We start from the raw sequence: 20,421 nt of genomic DNA, 5'->3' as shown, positions 1-20,421 counted from the left end.
TAAGGTCAGGTCACCGGGAAGCGCAGAAGGTGCCTCGTGTCGTGCTGCGCCCGTCTTCGGTGTTAGCTGTGAGACCTTGGCGCCTGTGTAGGATCCGTGGAAGGACGGGAGTTCAGAACAGGCGTTTGAGGTGCTGCCCAGAGGCTGTAGCCCCTGCACGCAGCAGCCTGAGGCCGCGGGGCGTTGCACGTGCAGCCTGCTCTCGCCTGCTTCTTGGAGGCGAGGACTGGGAGAGCAGCTGCTCTTAAACTGATCCTGTTCGTGTCTTCGTCCTCTCGAGTCTGGAAGCAGACAGTTTACACAGGGACCAACTCCGAGTTAATCGTTTTGGTGACCTCCTTGTGAACTGGAGCAAACCAGAGCCTCCCTGCAGAAGGAGGAGCTGCAGCTGCAGACTCATCCCGGACGGTTGCCGTCACTCGTCCCCCAATTGCAGCGCGAGTCCCCAGAGCAGGAACCCGTGGGGAGGCCCCGGTCCCAGGGCCAGGAGCGGATGCGCCCGCATCACGTGGCGGGGTGGCTCCTTCCAAACTCTCCGGTCTCAGCTCTGCGTCCCCACGCCCTCGAGGTTCGTGCCCAGAGCAGGGGAGGGCAGTTTCCCTCCGTGCATCTCTGGGGAGGTCGCACTGCTCTGGCCTTTCCCCTCCGGGTAGCACGAGTCCAAAGGGATGCTGCCGCGTTGGAGAGGGCTAGGGGAGAGCTGCAGCGGTGTCCTCTGGAGCAGGAGGGAGGGTGGGAGAAATGAAAGAGGACGCAGCTCTCGGGAGAGGCTAAAGGTGTGCAGCCTTATTTAGACTGGAAGATGAGAGAGTGTTTGGAGGCAGGGCAGAGTGGTGTTAACGATCTGCATGCGGGGTTCTCTGCTTGCTACAATAACCTGGCAGAAGGAAAGGTCGAAACACCAAGTTTGGAAGAGTTTAAAAGCTGTGCAGGTGAATATACAAGGTCATTATCCTGAGCTGTGTTTTGGGGTTGAATTATGCTAGCTGGGAACTGAGAGGGAATTTCCAGCTATTACATTACTTATAATATAAGCCACTATAGCTAAGTGCCACGATGACAAGGACAACAGATGACAGGCAAGAAGAACAGCCTGCCATCTACATGCTCCTTTGCTCCATCTAACCCCGGTCTCCTAGCCAGGTTTTCACAAATGGGCTTGTCCTGACATCTGAGTGCCTACGGCAGCATCCCGATGTTACCCGTATTAGAACCGACTAGGTCTGGGCAGCGGAGGTGAGACCTGGCACTCCTCCGGAGCCAGTTATAACCCGTCAGCTAGTGTCACAAAAAGGCAGATTGGAGACAAGGAATTGCATCTGCGTTGTCAGAAGATGGCTGGCTGTGGGCACTGGAAGGAGTCACAGAGTCATTTACCTCCAGCCCGCCTGGCTTGGTACCTCGGCATAGAGCAAGAGGAACCAGCGTGTGAGCTCCCGGATCACCTCCAAGTTGCTGGCTGACCACCTTGCTCCTCTCTGTTAACCAGTTGCTGTTTTGGTGGAGGGATCCAATGGTTTTGAGTAAGGGAATGAGAGGGGAGCTGAGTGGGATGAGCCGGAGACGGGCTGAGCTTGAGTCGTTGTGCCTCTCTGCCGTAGGATTACATGCAGAACGTCCACGGGAAGGAGATCGACCTGCTGAGAACGACGGTGAAGGTGCCAGGCAAGCGCTTACCCAGGGCGACGACGGCAGCAGCTCCCAGCGCCAGCCCCAAAGCCAATGGGCTGGCGAAGGAGAGGAGCAGCACCCAGCTCGCGGGAAGCACAGGTAAGGAGGGCGCCTGGGTTGCAGAAACGGGGGTCATCCCTCCCTCCTCTGCAGTAGCACTGCCTTCCTTAGCTGAACCGGGAGCAAAAGCTGCCCTGAAGTTCCTTTTTTTAACCACTCTTTGTGAGTGCCTTGAGCGGACGTTGCTCTGTCTGTGCAAGTCTTCAGGTGAGCTGCCTGTTGGGGTTATGCTGACCAATTTCCAGCACAGGAGAAAAGGTGGAAGGGCTATAGCTACTGGCATGAACTCCCTGAGAGGAAGCAGTTGAGTTCGATCAGTCTCTGGTTGTAGATGAAGCTACTGCTCCCTAAAACAAGGGAAATCCCGGGCCAGGGATGTCTCTCGATCCCTGGAAAGTTCCGTTCCGTCTCTTTCCTTATTTGTGGCCGTTTTTTTCCTTCCCTTTTTCCTGGAGACACAGTTATGAGAGGGTAGTTTCATAGTTATTAATTATTTTCCTGTGTGCACGTTCGAGAAGCATACCTGCCAGCAAGAGAGGGGGGGTCAGGTTGGGAGGCTCCTGGTTTCTCAGGGAGTTCATGCCGCACTGCTTGGTGCTCCTGCTGCCGCGGGAGGTACCTCTCCCTGCCCGGAGGAATTCCTCAGCCTTTCCACCCAGGTTACCGAGGGCCTTGAGAAGTTTGACTTTGTCCTGGGGCTGGTATCCTTAGCCAGGCGGGGCAGTTTCCGCATGCACTCCTCTTCCCAGCCAACTGCTGGCAGCAGTCCAATCCAGCAGGATATCGTCACCTTAACAGGAGGGTGCTGGCATTCCCCAATAACGGAAATTCTTGATAATGTGGTACTGCACAATGTGCTGCCTAGGGTGAACTTGGGTGACAAGCACGTCCTTTCCCTGTCCGGTCCTGCTGTGCACTCGGGTTGTGTCCCGCAGCCGTGTGGTTGTCTGCGCGGTGCTTCCCAGCTCTCCGGAGCGGCGGTCTCGCTAGCTCAGGTGCCGCTGGAACGAGCGCGGGGACTGGCTGGGGTCCTCAGCAGCACGCGGGCCGCTGGGAATGGCTGCGTGCTAACGTTGCTGTGCTCACGTGGAGCTGAGCGTGGAGTAACAGACCCTTCTGCACCCGAACTGCTGTTTCTGTAGAACCAGAATTAGTCTGCAGAACAGACAAACTGCTAGGGAATGACTGAAATTCCTGTATTTTTTGGTCAAGGCAGTGCAACTCAGAAGTGCTCTGCCTGTTTTCTGCAACTGCTGTCCCCTGCACTCTCTCATTTCTTCACCACCACCGTACGCCTTCAGCACGCGTGCATTTTAATATGCCCACGTGCGAGGCAGTAATTCTGGGAACTGAGAATCAGGCAATACCTGCAGGATGGGAGACTAACTTTGAAAGCCATCACGGGGACAGGATTTAAGAGTTGCTGTACGTAACTGTATCTTCATGAGCTCTCAGTGCTGAGAGGTGGCTGTGTGAAAAGGGTAGCTCAGGTCTGAGTGGGATAATAATTCTTGCCTCTGTACACAGCACTTCTCAGGTGTGTTTCTAGGATGCTTTGGCTGATGCCTGTACTTAAAGAAGGTTGTCAGAGCTGTGGGAAGAATTCAAAGACAGGCTGCAGAGAAGCTTATGGTAATGTCAAACCAAATGTACATGTAACCCTGTATCCTGCTTTCAACAGTCGTCTCAATCCTGTTTGGCTCCCAAGAAAAGAATGAGATGTGACTTGATCACTGATTACTGCTGCTTGGAAAACCAGTGCCTAGAAAAGAGATCCGTACCGAGGCCTTTCAGCCTGGCGGACAAAGCACGAGGAGATCCAGTGTGTGGAAGCTGAAGCTGGAACAATTTGAATTTGAAATGAGATGTAGCTTCCTACCAGGGAGGGTAATTAAATGTTGGAATAGTTTATCTGGAGAGCTGGTGGACTTATCACTGCTTGAAGCCTTTAAAATGAGATTAGTTATCTTTCTACAAGATACGTTGTGATCCGGCTCATGTGCGTGTCGCTGCGCCCGTGCATGCGTGCAGGGGATCCAGCCGGATGGGTACCGTGGTCTTTTGTCGTGTAGAAATCTGTGAATTTGATATTCCGTGTTCGCTGCTTTTCTTCTGGGTCCTTGAGCAGAACAGTGCTGCTATAGTGCCGAGAACGTGCGTATCAGACCAGGGCTCAGTGTTAAGACAGCAGATTTTGTGTGTTTTTGCTTTGAGTGGTCGTCTGCAGGGGTCAGGAAGGATTTTCCTCCTGGTGCACAATTGGTTAAATGTTTTCTGAGGACTTTTTTCTCAATTATTGTCATGCCTCCCAGACTGATTGCAGCTGGTGACGCAATCGCTATGCAAGTGCTCTGACATAATAAGACTCCTGCTTACGGTGACTTGCTTGTATCCTCGAGTAATGCAGAGCACTGCACTTAGGGTCCGTAAAGAATCTGCCCTGCCTCAAATTGGCAGGGACTTTGCAGTTTTTCTACCTTTGGGGCTGGGGATGGGACCGTTACTGGGATCGACGAGGCACCTGTCATCTAATACGTGCTTTGGGCAGTTGGAGAGGGGACACCTCAGCGTTTCTGGTTTTCTGCCTGTGCACAAGTGAGTCCTCAGAGGACACCTTCTTTGAAGACCTGAATTCATCATCGTCTTATACCAGGAGTATCTGGTTGAAACCAAACGGCCTGTGTTTGGAGCTCAAAGCAGGTGATCCATTATCTCCTCATGGCCTGAACTCTGCTAAAGCTCCTAAATGTGTTCGTGTCCCCTGGGTGCACAGTCCTCACCCAGGAGCGAGGAAAGTAGACAGAGAGGAGGAGGAGAAAAGAAGATAAAGTATCTCATTCCTCCCAGTAGCTCTATGAAATACACATACAAAATGCCGGTGATGGTTCAGAATAACCTCCGAAGTAAATACAGGCGTCTTCAAAATCCAGTAGTACGCAAAAGCCCTGGCATTCAGCCTGTGTTCCTGGACTGGTTTGGTGTAAGTGGCCATAGCTTTGCCCATCATTTCTGGTTTGCTTCTATCTAAGGCGTACTTTTTGTGGAACATTTAAGCAAATGTGAGGTGCTGTTTGGTTTGCCAGTATTAGAAATTTGTCTCCAAGAGCTGTAAATCTTTAGAGATTTGGGGGAAAGATTGGCTAGAAGCAGAAATTTTGTCCTGAGTTAGAAATGTGGCTTTCGCTGTCCCCTGGAAAATATATTGGGATTGATGAAAGTTTTGGAAGTTGGTTGCTGAAATCTCTGTAACACTTAATCTCCTCCTGGGGCTGTCAGGAGACCCTTGCAGAATGGCCTCTGCTTTTCTAACCTTTTCGTTCCTTCACTTTCCAGCTGTAATGTCCTCCTAACTTTCCATTTGTTTGAAATTTTACTGGTAGAGAGACTAGCCGGGGTGAAAAAGTAGCTGATGCAGATCTTAGGATCTGTTCACAGGTTCAGAGCTCACTAAATGCAAGTAACCGGCATCGGCACAGCATTAAGGCTGAGCAACCAAGCCCTTCAAAGTCAGGAAATCCCTAAGTGCAGGTTACTGGCCGGTGTCACCTCAGCCAGCTTGCGCTTCTTGCCTTCTGCATTGCTTGCAAACGGTACGTTATGCAGAGTTAGGTCTAACCAAACCAGCCGAGGAGGCAAAGCCCCGCACTTGGACCCGCCGTGGATTAGGGAGGGTTGTTCCCCATCCTTGTCTCGACACCACATTTGCTGTTTGTGCTCACCCGCCTCCCCGGCTGCGTCCTGGAAGACCGGGAGCAAGTCGGGAAGCATCAGCCCAAGGGAGTTTGTGTGAGAACGTTTTGAATACGCTTTCCAGAAGCATCTCACGTGTGTCCGGATACTCCCGTGGCACGTTTCCCCTGCCTTCATGTCCCGTAGGTTTTGCGTGCAGACTAGCCTTGAACCAGCTGCTCCTCTGAAACCGTGATTCACGAGCGGTCTCCTGGCCGTGCCAGGGGCAGCCCCGTGCGGATACTCCCGCTAAAGCTCCCTCGAGGAGGACGTTAAAGGCTTAGGCGTTAGCACGGGGCAGGGAAGTGCCGGAGCACCATCCGCAGCCCTGCCGGCTGCGTAGCTGCGGCCTCTCCCGGCACGGTTCCAGCCATGGCAGATGGTTCCCTGGGCAGTACTGGGGGACAGCGCGGGTCGGGACCGTTCCCTGAGCGCGTGTGGGGCACAGCTTTTGCAGAAGGAGAGGTAAAGCACATGGGCTGAAGCTGTGCTGTGCTGCTGGTCTGGGGACCGAGGCTGCTGCCCGGCGCGTTGCACGTCGCGGAGGGACCCGCCTGGAGAGCTGCTGCCGCGGGCTGGTCCTTCCTCGGCAGAGCAGCCCCAGACCCGGTGGGAACGGCAAGGCACCGCGGCTGCGGCCCGGGAAGGAGCCTGGCGTGCTCCGGGTGAGCCATACGGGTCGGGTCGGCCCCGTGCACGCCGTCGTCCCCCTCGGTACCCACATGGACAGGTTTTCCTCGAGGACCCTCCTGCCTCACGTGTGCCACCTTGTACGCAGTCCCTTCAGTGGCACAAGCGTGGACAGAGGCGGTGACGTGCTCCAGCTTCCCAGGGGCATGATCCCAAGCCTTCTTTGGGCCAGATGTCCTGCATCATCTCCCCTCCTCCGGGAAACTGAGTGGCCTTGTCCTGGGAGACGGGCAGAGGAAAAAGGCCGCGTAACACTGAATTCCCTGAAAGCTGCAAGCACGCAGGGAGAGGGAAAAATTGCTTTTTTCCTGAGAGCGCCGGAGCAGAACATCTTGGCACTTAGATGAGAATATGTTGTGGCTGATGCCCGTGAAGGCTAAGAAGGGTATAACCAAAATACTTCTTACGATTCGTAATTTGTAAAATGTTATTTTTAATATGACAACAGTCCAAGAAGTGCTTTAACTAGCAGAGGTACCACGTCCTCGGATAAGCCATCAGTGTTGCATTGACGTGACATAGCACATAGGCAGAGCTTGGCAGGAGAGAGCTGCCACCGACAGCTTAGGGTTACACCGAGGAACACGTCGCGGGGGCAGTGAGGCTGGTCGCCAGCTTCCGTGGTGTCCCTTGGATTTGGATCTGGTGGGGTCGGGCGGTTGTGTGGGAGCTGGACCTCAGCTTTTGCAGCTAGATCGTTCAGACAAGTAGTCGTCTTGCTGGTAAATATTAAGACAGTGTTTTATATTTTCACCTGTAACAATTTCTTTCTGAACTTGGAGTGAAAAGTCGGATGTTTAAGCATTGCTTGATGAATCTTGTCTTTATTTTACAATTAAGTCTTCCTTCTTGTTGAGGCAAGATGAACTGGAGTGAAAAAATCAGGATCCGTTGCCTGTGGCGGTAACTAGTCCAAGCAAGCAAGGAGTGCTGGCCCCCCTGGGAAACCTGCACCCTGAGACATGCGCAAGGAGCCTGAAACAGGCAGCTGGTTCCTGACTGGGCCTAAGGGATCTGCGTAAATACAGGCTTTCGCTGGTATCGCTTTGGGGGAAAGCCATCTCTGTCAGGTACCAGTCAGCACCCCTTCTGCAGGAAAGAGGGCTCTGGTTTGGGAATTACCCAGACGGCCTCACTCTGATGAGGAACAGAACTTTTTGGCCATTTCCCCATCTATGAATGAACCTCAGCGTCATTTGCCATCTGCCCTTTGTCGGGAGGTGAAAGGAAAGGCAGCTGGAGAATGGGGACAAACCTGAGAAAGCAGCTATTGCTTGGGAGCTGGGGAGGAGAGGGAGCCGCTGCAGAGCCGCGCTCAAGGAGCCCCAGCAGATGTGGAAGGAGACATGCCTGTGGTCCTGCCGCCGAAGGGCTGCTCCTGCCCTCCTGCACCAGGGCTTGTATTGCCACATGCCTCCCCTCCGAGATCCTGTCCTTCGTGTTGGTGGAAGGAAACGTTAACCGTCCTGGGAGAGGGGATGGGAGCTGGAGGAGAAAGGCACGAACTGGTTGGGAAGCAGGATCAGAAGCACCTGCAACCAGCAACACGTCTTCCACCAAGGATGAGAAGTGAGCTCAGTCCATGTCTCTGCATTTCCCGGTCATCCGGTCCGCGTATGAAACTGGCAGAGCACGTGTCCGTTCCCTCTCGTGCCACATCCCAGGGAAGAGAGCAGCCTTCCGCTCCTACCCGGCACCGTGCTGTGCACTCACACTGTTGTGCACGTCTGCTCTCTGCCTGTCCTTCCCTGGCTCGTGGCCGCTGTCAGAGATGGGTCACTGGACCGTATGGGCCTTTGCTTGGAGCCAGTCGCTCTTGCTTTCTTCTTTACAAGCATGAGATTTTACGGTTGCAAACTTGCGTGTGTTTGAGTTAGGAGACGTTTGGACTGGGCTTGCTCATGGCACTGGGGTTGGTTCTGTGGTATTGTAATCTGTATTTTGGTTCCACTGAAACTGTAACCTCTGTTGTAATGCGGCTCATGCACAAACCAGAAAACAGCGTCGCGGTCCTGCCTGCGTTCAGCGCCCGGGGCACCCAGGCTTCCAGGTGCTGGTGAGGCTCAGCGATAGCAGCCCCGCGGCGGCCCTGCCTCGCACAGCTCAGCCCAGGCTCCTCCGTACGGCTGAACACTTCTCTGCCCCTCGCCTGCATCTTGCCGCGGAGCCGGGGTGATGCTGCCTGCCTGGTCCCCAGCCCGGGGAGGGGAACGGGGGCAGGAGGCAGCTGGCGGCTGGTGCCTCCCCTCTCCTCCCGCCGGCATCAGGTCCTTTGCACCCCGGCGCAAGGGGCAGGGAGGGAGGGACTGTGCCGGAGAGGCCGTACGTGACAAGTGTTCGGTACCTCCGTTGCAGGATTCAGGAGGCCTTGACCTCCACCGGTCCCGGTTTCCTCGGGTCACCTCCCGCCGTGCTCAGTGCGGCGTCACTCCCGCAGACGGGGCAAGGATTAGGATGCAAGCCACCCAGGTTTCTGGTGCCCGGTGGAGGCTTTTAGGGGAGAGGTTTTGGGCGTCTGCCCTGCTTCGGCGCAGCAGCCGGCTCAGCCGGGCGTGCGTGTGCCAGCGTGGGGCCGGTCGGTCCAGGGGCGCCGCACACCAGCGCCCGGGAAGGCTTGAGCCGTGCGAGACCCGTCGGGTGTTTGGCGGGGCTCTGGGCAGAGGCAGGAGCTGACCCGCTTCTGCAGGGCTGCTCTCAGCTCACGCCTTCCTCTGCCCCACGGTCCCGTCTCCCTCCTCCCTCCTCCCCGGGGGAGGCTCTCCTCCGCCAAGGGCTTCACGCCGCAGGCCTCCTTTAGCCGCAGGGTGCTTCGCCCTGCAGTGCGCGGTGAGGCAGCTGTCCTGCGGAACAGATCAGTGCATCAGAGTACGTTATAAGCCATATGCACAAGGCTCAAGCTAAAATTGTCCCAACAAACTCTATTTCGGCATTTTCCAACTTTCGGTATCTTAACTTTATATTAACAATTGCTTTTCCTTTAATTCATTTTTAATGAAGTTAAAAGACAAATATTTTTCTGAAGAACAGACTTTCTGTGCTTTGAACCATATGGGCTTGGCTGGTCCCATTGGCAGGTTTGAACCACTTCGTCTGGTAAAGGATGGGGTAGGAGATGAGCCGTTCTCTCGATGGGCTCCTTTGCAGGAGGAGGGGAGGCACCATTTGCCAGTGAGATGCTCAGCTGTTCCCTGGACCGTTGGGCATGTCGGGATTTAGGAACAAGGCCCTCAGCCAGCGGATCCTGCTCCGTTATTCCTCTCCTCTTCTATTCTGCCCATGTTTTCCTCCCCTGCTTGGTCCTTTCTGCTCCCGGGAAGGGAGTCTCAAAGGAGGAACACAAGTAGGTGCTGGTCTTTGGAGACAGCTGGGAAAGAGCTCTTGGCGGTTACTGCCCTACCTGTAAACCTCTTTCTGGGGAAGTAGTGCTCGTCTTGGCCCGACGATAGAAATGCTTTTCTTATTCTGGGTTACTGGTTAGGGCATACTGGGCCATGGGTTTGTGCCGGACAAACCCAAGTGGTGCTGGGGTTGGGGAGGGCGGGAATGAGATGTGCAGGTCTCGCTGCCGGCGATGTTGTAGGTAGGAATCGGCTGTGAGCGCGGAGCCTGACAGCGTGTATTCACCGCACGTGTGGCAGTGCTGGTTCGGGGCGTCTCCTTCGGATCCCCTCCGACTTCTTCCCACTGGAATATTGCTCCTCTTCCCCTCTTCTTCAAGGATCCCCAGGTGTATCTTTGCTGTGGTTCAGCACACTCACCCTTTCTGCTTCCTCGCCCCACCTGTGTCTCATTCAGTGTGTGTTTCTGGCTTGAAGGAGGAGGACAGCTCTTATTCAAAGTGCAGACTGGATGAAAAGGGATTTTTAGTGGAGAAGGACAGATGGTAGCACAAGAGAGATATGGAGACAATGTGAATCAGCGTGAGGGACTGGTCTCAGCACAGCTGCAGCTCTGAATTGCTGCTTTGCAGCGGTTCGTAGGGACCTACTCCAAAGTGGTCAGCACGGGGGAAAAGCACGAATAATAATGCTTGAAATGTGGTGTGTGCGATGTCTGCGCGCGTGCTTATATGCACCCTTGACACGGGCACGGGAGCCTGTTCTGGACACTCGTTCAGCTGGGCGGTGCGAAGGGAGGCCACGCTGCTGGACGCTGGAGAACCTGCCTCCGGGTGAGGAGGTCAGGCGTGAGGAAGGACGGGCGGAGACTGCTCTGGCTGCGAGCAGCTGCACGGAGGTTTAGCAGGCAAAGGCAGCGCGGATGCTCTGCCTCAGCCAGAAGCGCCGCGTTGGTGCAGCAGTCCCGAGGGAGGTGGCCTGGCCGGCGTTGCACAGGCAGCCGGGCTTGGCGGCTTGGAGATGAGACAAGTCAACGGAATGTGGGAGCACCGGAGCATGGTGTCGGGGAAGAGGCTGAAGGAGAGGGCTGTGCCTGGCCGTGGTCTGCCGTGTCCGGGTGTGGGGTGCTCCGGCTGCGAGGAATTCCTGCGGGCTTTGCTGCCGTGCAGAGCAGGAGAGCGACGATCGCACCAGTGTCTCAAGGAAGAGCAAGCAGAGGTTGAGCTGAGCTGGGGAACCGTGTCTCAATGCAGGACTGTGCTTGAGCACTGTGACCTTTCATGTGGGAGAAGAGAGGAAAGGGGCCGATGCAGCTCGGTCCCCTTGTCCGCGTGGTCTGACGACGGTCTCGGCGCCCGTGAGCCCTCCTCCTCGCGCAGGATTTCTTCTGCAGCCAAGCAGGGAAAGCGTTGACTGCAGCGTGCCGTGGAGCAGGCACGGCTCAGGGCCGTGCTTCGGGGCCGCTGCCGCTGCTTGCTCTGACGTGGTGAGGATCTGGCTGCCCCTTGCCCGGGGGCGGCCGCGTCCCTCGATCCGCAGCTCGGCCGGCCGGACCCGGTCACCGGGCTCCTCAGGCCTGCGCGGGGGGGCCTGGGGAAGCTGAGCTGAGCTCGCCTGGGCCCCGGCTGTCGTGCCAGGCTGGGTGACAGGGAGCAGCACCGGTCCGAGCTGCCCGGCAGAGAAACCCTGCGCTTGGAGCAGGCGCCGGGTTTCCAGGCAGCTGCAGGGTCGTGCTGGGCGCCTGCTCGTCCCCGCGCAGAGCCTGGCACCCTGCTTGCACCGGGCGGGCTGCCGTGCCGGCCGGCGGCCTGGCCCCGGTGCGGGACGCGGTGGCGGTGGCGGTGGCGGTGGCGGTGGCGGTGGGGGTCCCCCGCGCGCTCGGAGCCGGCCCGGCGCCTGCGCCGCCCCCCGATGCTCTGCCTCGCGGAGCGAGGGATCGGCTCCCCCAGGCCGGGGTTGCTGAGCCTGCTGTGATCATGTCACGTCGGGCTCCGTCGATGTTAACATCTCATTATCTTTGTTACTGTAATTACATTATCCGCTGCTTTATGCAGAATTATTCTCCGAGGACTAATTGATGGATCCATGTTTAATTCATTAATCATTAGCATCAAATTCGACAATTACAGTGCACACTGATTGTGGAATTTCAAATGTAATGAGGGAAGAATTAACAAAGAAAAGGGAAACCTGTTTCCCTGGCATGCCACTGCTCGCCGTGGGGGACAATGACATTGAGGGAAGAAGAGGCAGCAGAGAGCAGGGTGGCGCAGGTCAGCGCAGGCGGGAGGATGGTGGGATCATCTCGTGCGTTGCTGCTGGTCCTGGCTGCACAGCTTGTCCTTCTAGGTCGGAGCATCATCATTAATCTTCCAGAAAAGAACTGGCATTCGGGAACTGGGGAGGAAGATCTCAGCTCTCCCTTGGTTGGGAGGACCCAAGGTTGCCTTGTCCCCCTGCGGACGGCCCGTCGGTGCAGAAGCCAGCACGCACCTCCCTGCACAGGGAGCATCCCCGGCGTGCCCACGTGCTCTCGTGCTTTGCAAGGCAGATTGGCAGGTCAAGGGGGAGCCTTCAGAAAGAGCTTGCTGTCCCCACGGTTTGCCCGTAGCCCTGTGACTGGTCTGCTCCCTGCACAGTGCGTGGGAATTCGTTTTGTGGGGCCACCGAAGAAGCTTTGCAGACCTGTTCCTAAAGGCTGTGGCTGTCTGGTGTTGTGTCAGTGTTACCTGCTCAGAGGCAGGAACCCTATAGCCCTACTCTCCTTCTTTTGGTACCTGTAAAATAACTTGCAGAAAGAAACCCGCAGCAGCCTTCCCTTCCCGGTCCGGCCACGTTGGCTGGGGCTCTGCTCGCCCTGAGGACCGCAGTGGAGGTGATTCTCTGCGCAGCTGTTTCGGTGTCGGAGGCGGATACACCTTTTCCCCCCTCCGGATGTGCCACCACAGGGGCTTCGTGCATGTGAACATGGGCAGCTTCTGCTCGATATTCCTGTGGTCCCTGCCACTTCACCCGGACTGAGGGTGCGGACAGGCATTCCCTGGCACGTTGGGTTGGATCATGGAGAAGTTGGGGCTGCACAGTGTTTTGTGACTAGCACTGGCAGAGCTGCTGAATTAGCCGCCAGATCATGCCCGGCCCGTCTCAGTACGGAGCGGAACAGTTTGGTTCAAACAGAGGTTTCCAGGCGTGGCTTGCTTGGGTGCAAACACCTCCACGGACCGTGGCAGCAGCACTGCTGGGACTGCGGCTGTGCAGACGCCAAGCCGGGAGACCCGCTTCTAGCCTGTCCTCCCCTCTCCCCTCCCGCAAACGCGGCACATCCCCGTGAGGCATGCGGCACCCGACACCCCGTGCTGCCGCCTCCCCCGCCGAGGCCGGGCCTGCTCATCCCGCTGCCGGCGCTGGCCGGTGATGCCGGGCAGGCTCCGGTGATGGAGCTGTGCTGCTCTGAGGTGGCTCGTGTGCAGATGGCTGGAAACCTCGTGTTAGACCATCGCTGCAGTGATTTAAGCTCACCTGCTTTACTTTCTGTTGAAATGGGCTAGAAGAGCTCGAGGTTGGTCATTGTGTCTCAGCCAAGGGTCAGGGACTTGAACACAAGGATGCTGAAAGCTGAAAGCCAGTGCGTGAGGGTCTTTGGAGTTGTCTGTGTAACCTTTATCCTTCCCAATAATATGTTAAGGGGCTCTTTGTGGTCTGAGGATGCAGCAGGCACTGGAGACTTAGCAGATTTTATCTGTAAATAATACTTGTCATTATGAATCATATATAAAATACTGTAAATTCATGTTTATGATATTACAGATATTATAAGTTCACTATAAAATTCATGTTATAACATCTTAAGAATGTTTATCTGGCCACCTGAAGTAGGAGAATGAATCCAAAATACAAAGTCGGAGCCATTGCATTCAGTGCATTGCATTGAATAGAAGTGAGAAATTAAGTCTGGACTTTGCAGGGGAGAGGAGGAGTGCGTCAGGAATGTGATGGGATTGCACCAGGTAGGACACTTCCAGCAGACTTCAATACCCGGTTCTTTTGGCTGATCGAAGCCTTAAAGACTGAGATATGCAGGATCAGCTGGAGGTTATACTGGCTAAGCGTATGCTAGAATTATATTTCACATTTCCGAGCCTTGTAACTCTCATTCTGTTCTCTTAGATGTTCTTGTTTCTCTCTATAGAAGGGAAACTGAGGCAAAGAGAAGATAAAGCCAGAACTGTCAAAAGCATCTGCTAGCTGCATATCCCCGGTTTAGAGCCTAAGGATTTCTTTTTGTTTTTTTCCAAGAACTTAGCATTTTTATAGCCCTTTAAAGGGTAGCTGTGAGCACTGAGCACAGGGTCTCCAGCTGGGCACTCAGAACAGGAGGAACACGTTAGTAGTGGCTGGTTTTGACAAGTTTTGGCGTAAGTGACTTGTACGGTGCTACTGGGAATTTTCTGGCAGTGTGTGGAATAGATCCCAGCTCCCCAAAGGCAAGATTCAGCCTCAACCTTGGACTGTCCACCCTTTCCCTGCTGCCTTCTGCATCGTTCTTTTGTGCATCTTGTACCTGCAAGAAATTCCTTAGAGGTCCTGCCGATGACTGTCCACCTCTCTGCACAGTCCTCCTCAAGCGCCCGCCAACCTCAGCCCACCAGTGGGGTCCAGCCCTGTCCTCCACGCGGGCAGGTGCTGTGCAAGCACCGGCCTGTGCCAGGACTGCGTTTGTGCCTGGGTGCGGTGGCGTTTGCTGCACCACCACCACCACGCTGTGCCAGGCTGCCTCAGGTGGGGTTTGTGGAGCCCGGCAGCGGGCGAGCGCCTGCCCGATGCACCGTGAGCGTTGCCGTGGGCATGGGCAGGGTGCCGCGGTCTAGAGCAGCCTGGTCTGGTGGAGCGGACGCCCCGCAGCACCTGGAGCACTGGTGGAACCTCTGTTCACGTTTAGTCTCACCTGAAAGGAGGCCATCTCCTGCTCTCGGAGACTGCTCAGAAATGCGACGTGGAGGCGTCGTGCTGGGCCGAGCTCGGCGCTGGTGCGGGCACCCCTCGGAGGCTGTGCCGCTGCCCGGAGGGGCTGCGTGCCCGGGCGCTGCCCACGAGTCCTCGCTTCCTGCCCTCCGCAAATCACTCGCAGGACGTCTCCCGGCGAGTTCTGCGGCAGGGTGGTCTGCTGGTGAGGGACGGTTAACGTTTGGTTTGGAGCAGTTTCCTTGGGCTGTGGGGTGGTCCCTGCTGGCTATTCGTGCACAACCTCGGAGGAGAAACTGGAGGGTTTCAGGATGAGTTCCCCCCTCCTTCTCCAGGGATTCGTCGTCACCTATAGTATCTATACATCACAGAGGTGTTAATTTCCTGGGTGTTTTACAGTCCGTGAACTTGGCGCATCCTCAGCTTTTGATGTGTGACATACGATCGCTGCAGACGTGCTAATGGAGACGGGGGTAGGTGCTTGCCGGCCGTGCCTGCGACGGCTGGCGGGTCTGCCTCCACCTCGCTGCCTGCCGGGGTCGGGGTCGCGCGGGGCCCTTGCGATTTGGAGACTCGGGTTCGCTCCTCAGTTCTGGTTGGGACTCCCCGGGTGACCGGCAAGTTACTTCTCTCCATGTCTCGGTTTTTCCAGCTGTAAAACAGGAATGGTTGTGCGGAGCGTTGCCGCTTCCCGGAGGGGCATTGCAGCGCCGGCGCTGTGACACGCTGCTGTCCACCCGGGGATCCCTGCGATGAAGCACAGGACCGCCTTGTGCTGCCTACGTGCCCGGGCAAGGCTGCTGTCGCGGGGTGTTGCACAGACATGTTGTGGCGCGGTGGCAGTGAAATACGTGGTACTGCAGCGTGTCGCCTCCGCCGGTTTCACCAGTTCTCTCCCTTCCCTCCCCTCCGCCGGCTCATTCGAGCTGCAGGTCGGCAGCTGAACGGGTTTTCCAGAGTGAGTCTGCTCTTGGCGGGGATGGAGATGGTTTCTGCTGGTGATGAAATCAGATACGCGAAGGTGTTTGAGGTTCATCTGGAATGGCAAAGGTGCACAAGCAGTGCAGGTCTGAACCGGGGCACGCTGCGGCGTATCAGCCGAGACTGCTGGCCGTTGGTTATCAGGGCACGCGTGCCTTCCGTAGCGCGCTGAGCCGCTCTGCTGAGTTCTCCTGGACCCTGCACGGATGTGCAAAGTCGTTACTGAGTTGTGCTGGTCGGATAGTGTTTGCACCAGCTGAGAGGGGAGCAGTGTGCGTGCATCTGTCTGAGGCAGTGGTGAGGGGCAACCCAGAGGAAATCTCTTACGAAAACCCTTAGTTTACATAGTTTGTTGCAGCTCCTTGTCTGCTGGTCCATGTTCCTCTAGAGCCTGTCTTGACTACGTCTGCACACCGTGTCAGCTGCACTTGAGCTGTTATGTGAAAACGCTGGTGGCCTATTCAGTCATATGGAGAAAGCATTGCTGTTATATCCTTCTCCAGCCTTACTGGAGGCTCTGCAGACGTTTGCAGAGATGCTGCCATTCTCGGAGCTGATGACCCAGCTATCTGCAAAGCATTACGTAGCTTCAACGATCACTTGGTTTCTGGAAGGGCCTCGTGCTCCCGTTGTCAGTGCGATTCCTCCAGGAGCCCGTGGTCCAAGAACCTGCCTGGGAACAGAGCTGCCTGCTGAGGTCGTCGTCCTTGGGGGACCGAGAAGCTGTCACCTGGCCATGAAAATGAGGTTCCAACTCCTGCCACATGCCCGGGGTCCTCTACAAGCATGGGAGGAAGGGCAGCACCTCCCGGCTTCAGATCTGCTCTTCCCCGCTCCTTGCAGGCTTTCTTTTTCCGAAATCTGACTGCCATTCTGCTTGGTGGCCCCTCAGGGCCGACTACCTGCACGTCCTCTTCACCCAGCAGCACAGTGGGTCCTGGCAGTCCCACATCTCAGGCCTGCTGGTGCCGGGAGCCTTGCGTTGCCTGGTGGAGGTAATCAAGCCCCTCCTGGGTGCTTTGCCTTGTGTTTGGGACTGGAGATTCCTAGAGATGTGACAGTTCTGCTCTTGGGCAAGAATTCAGGGTGGCAGGGTTGGGACTCCAGTGGCCTGGCAGCCAAAACGCGCTTGACCCGTTGCTCGCTGAGGGCCCAGTGACATGCAGGCTTCCCTTCCTCCCTGGGCTCTGCGTCCTGGTCCTGACACTCCAGTGCTGCTTTGGTAGCTCCTCACCCCCAGCTTGGAGAGGAAGGAGGACGCTGCAGTGCTCCAGCGGCACAGGTCTGTGAAATAGCTTTCTCGGGTGTCACTTCGCGTGTGGATGAATCCTCAGTGCTGTGTTGTAATTTATTTTCCGTTTTCAAAATCCACGACAGCCCAACTTGCAGCATCTGTGCTGGGATGGGTTTCTAGCCTGTCTGCGTAGCCACACGCCTTGTCAGCCCAGGAATACTACTCACCTGTTCCTCAGACGCTCAGGTACTGACCCCCTCGGCAGCTGCAGGAGACCCAGCTCCAGGGCCAGTCTTCAGCTGCTGAAAGGCATATTGCAGCACAGGTCAGATCCACAGCTCACCAGAAATCAGCTCTAGGTCTTTGCCGTGGTGGGACTTACACGTGGTCAGCGATCGTGTTCTCCAGGAGCATGCAGGTAGGTGTGCTCAGGTGCCCCGTGTGCCTGCGGCCTCAGGCTTCCAGCGGACTAGAGCATCTGCAGGTGGGCGGCCGTCGCTGGACGTACCCCAAGGAGATGCAGCGCTTGCACGGATCTCTGCTCTGCGCTTCCCTTCCGCATAGCCGGGGAGCCCGGCCTGGCAGCTCCCGTACCTGCATTTCGTCTTTTCTCTGGACACAGAGCACCAGCTTCCCGTGCACACGAGCTCGTGTCCCCTCAGAAGGACCTGATGGTGCAGCCTTGTTCCGTGGAGATGGCCACTCGTGTTGTAAGGGCATCCAGCCGCTCTGCACCCCACCGTGCCAGCACAGCCCTGGTTCTTCTGCCTGTTTCGGAGGTGTCTCGCCCTCCCCCGTGCTGTCACCAGCAGCGCAGTGAGGCTGTGCCCGGGTTGCCATCGCTCAGAGCCGTCTTCCCCAGGGAGCTCCGTCCCTCGGGTGCTGGCGAGCCGCCAGCCGCCTGGGCAGCAGGAAGCTTGCTGGAGGAATCGGAGCGCGGGAGGGAGCTGCCAGCGCCTGCTCGCCCGCCTCTCCCCATCCCGGCTCTCTCTGCCCTCCCCGATGGGAAACCAGAGATTGATTTTCTCCAAGCCAGCGGTATAATCACTAACCCTAATTAGAGATAATTACTGAGACTTGATACACTTATTACTTGCTAGAACACTAAAGGAGCTGTGTATTGCAGGGCTGAACGAGGAAAAAGGCCTCAGAGAAAGTGGGGAGGAGAGGAAGGGAGAAGAGAAAAGAAGGCGGCGGACAAAATGCTGTGAAGTGAGAGGGGGAGGATCAGAGCCCTGCCCGGGAGCGGGAGTGCCGAGGGGAGCCAGGGCCTGCAGCTTCAGCGCACGGGGCAGCAAGCCCGCCCCGTCGGCTCCGGTCGTAGTTGCAAGCACCCAGCGCTTCGGAGCATCTGGCAGTGGGTGCCTTGCACAGGGCACCTGGAAGAATGAAGAGGGAGTAACTAGTAGCCACCTGTGACAGTCTCAGTATAAGTAACGTGCCCCGTGTGGCTGAGGAAGGCTGGGGCAGTGAGGTACCTGCTGTTCTTCTGGGACGGGCTGAAGAACTTGTCCACAAAGCCACACTTTCTCTCCCGTGCAGATCGTGATGCAGAAGGAGAAGGGCAGGAGAGCGCCTTCTCACAGGCAGCCAACTCATCCCTCTCTGCCGTCACCCCGTCCCTCTCGGCTCGTGCTTTCTCGGGCGCGGGCTGCCCCCCGTCCTGACCCTCGCTGCCGGCTCCTCGGCTCCCCGGCAGCACGGGAACGCCGGGCCGGCGCCTGGGTCCTGGTTCTGCTGCCGGACGGCATGGGGTGCTGCAGAGGAAGGTGCACCGACCCGTTGCTGTCAGATGGGGGACAGTCATCCTGTTACGGGCTTATTCCAAACAGAGATTTTCCTATAAATGAGTCTTGCTGTTCCTAAGGGTCTGCCCGGGGCACGGTGCGTTTTTGCTGCTTGTTCCTTGTGGGAGCAGTGCTCGTTCTGTTCAGCGGGGAGAGGTCCCAGGGACAGGTCCTGGGGACCTGTAGAGAGCTTCAGGCTGAGCTACAGTCCCGCTTGATGCTGTGCACACCAGGTTACTGCGGTACCGTGTACCGGGCAGCCCGTGTGGGCAGAGCAAGCGAGGGTGCGTTAAACAAGTTAGGGGTGAACAGCTTCGGAGATTTTATGTACCAGCTTGGAAACAGAAGTTGCATAATAAAATAAAATACAATTCTAGCTTAAGCTGAGCTGCCTTTTCAGCTGGTTTGCCACGTTACCTGGCATTCCTGAGCTGTGTGCAGGCGGTTAGAGCTGGGTTTTGACCATTCGCAGCAGGACTTGTTCAGGCGCACACTTCTCCAGCAAGCCCAGCAGGTTCTGGGTCTGCTTCCCTCCTGCTTTCAGTTTTACGTCGGTCTCGGCTTCCTGCTTTGGCTGAACGCAAGTGGTGGTTCATGTCGTTACAGCTCCTCAGTAGCATCTGCTTCCCACCCCGGTCTTGGTGGTCTTTTTTTGGGCCTTTATGTAATACATTTCTTTTTTGTTTTGTATTTTAAACAGTATTACTTGTACACACATTTTCTGTAGCTGGTGATTTCAGGTCTCTGTGGAGACCCTGCGTGATACCTTCAGTCCTGCTGAGAGAGCAGAAGAGAGATCCAGGAGCCAGGAGCCCTGTTCCTTCCTCCATTCCCCACCTCTCATGCCCAGCACTTGGGTCTGCGTGTCTCAGAAATAGTTTCTGAAGTATTTCTCTGAGCAAGTTCAGCTATCACAGCAGTACTGGAGGGTGGCAAGTGGCACCGAAGCTTCCTCAGATTTTCTAAATCCTACTTATTCAGAGAAGCAATGCAGCCCCCATGCAGACTGCTCTAGTTACCCTCCTCGGAGTAGATGGGGAGAGGAATCTCCAAACTAAAAATTAATAGCAGCCTAGGTACAGGTAACCTTGACTTTGTGACAGTGGTGTTCAGGCAGAGCAAAATTCAAATCAGAAATACAGAGTATCATCAAATACACACGCACACAAATATATATATCTGAGCCAATTTCACAAAGCTGAAAGCAATTATGAGCCAGATCATTTGGGAGAAAGAACTTAAACAAAAAAAAAGTAAGGCATAATTAGGAGTTGTTAAAGAACATTTCACTGGATACCAAAAAATCACAGTCAAAAGGAAGGTTGCGTTGCTTAAAAATGTGTTAATCTAGGTTAAGAGGAGACCTGAGCTATTCACTCTTCCTCTGTTCAGGTAGCGACAGAATGCAGAGGAACAAAAGGAAGTGAAGGGGGGAGAAGCCGTGCTGTGTTACCGTGTTTTAGACGTGTGTATGTATATGTGTATGCATATATGCAAATATATATATAAAATAATAAAGCAATTGATCAGTGTTGAGTAGAAATGGAAAGCTACAATAGGTAGATACCAGTAACACAAACGTGGTAGCGTGTGGCCAGCTGGAATCACGGCTAGGTGCTCCCTCTGCCAGTTAGCCTTTTGCCAGAGCTCCGCCGACGAACATCCGCTGCGAGTGATTAATTGTGCGCAGCCCTCGGAGTGGCCCTGTTGGCTTTGCGGGAGGCATCCTGGCTCCCGGCGTCCCCGGGCTCGCTCTGGCCGCGGCCACGCAAAGGGTTCGTTTCGCGGCGGCGTCTGGGTTCGTTGCGCGTGGGGAAGCAGTGCAGCTCGTGCCGACCAGCGCCCTCGTCCCGCCGTCGGTGCCAGCCCGATCTGCAGAGGAAAGGGAACGCGGGCTGGCGTGGTTACGCTCTCGATTAAAAACTTAGCAGCAAAGTTACCAATTGCGTGAGAATACCAGCGAACCGCA

The 20,421-nt window shown here is 55.9% G+C and overlaps 1 protein-coding gene across 1 annotated transcript in view; it reads left to right on the top strand.

Moving 5' to 3' along the window:
* LOC112992644 (arf-GAP with GTPase, ANK repeat and PH domain-containing protein 3-like) overlaps positions 1-20,421 on the top strand; it is a 105,503-nt gene that overhangs the window by 57,172 nt on the left and 27,910 nt on the right. Inside the window, exon 11 of the mRNA XM_064505529.1 lies at positions 1,602-1,770. Within this exon, the coding sequence (XP_064361599.1) occupies positions 1,602-1,770 (169 nt within the window). The remainder of the gene's footprint in view (positions 1-1,601; positions 1,771-20,421) is intronic.

This window comes from Dromaius novaehollandiae, chromosome 2 (assembly GCF_036370855.1).
Source record: "Dromaius novaehollandiae isolate bDroNov1 chromosome 2, bDroNov1.hap1, whole genome shotgun sequence".
Classification (NCBI taxonomy): domain Eukaryota; kingdom Metazoa; phylum Chordata; class Aves; order Casuariiformes; family Dromaiidae; genus Dromaius; species Dromaius novaehollandiae.
The sequence above is the reverse complement of the archived record's forward strand: the minus strand, read 5'-3'. Positions and strand labels throughout refer to the sequence as shown.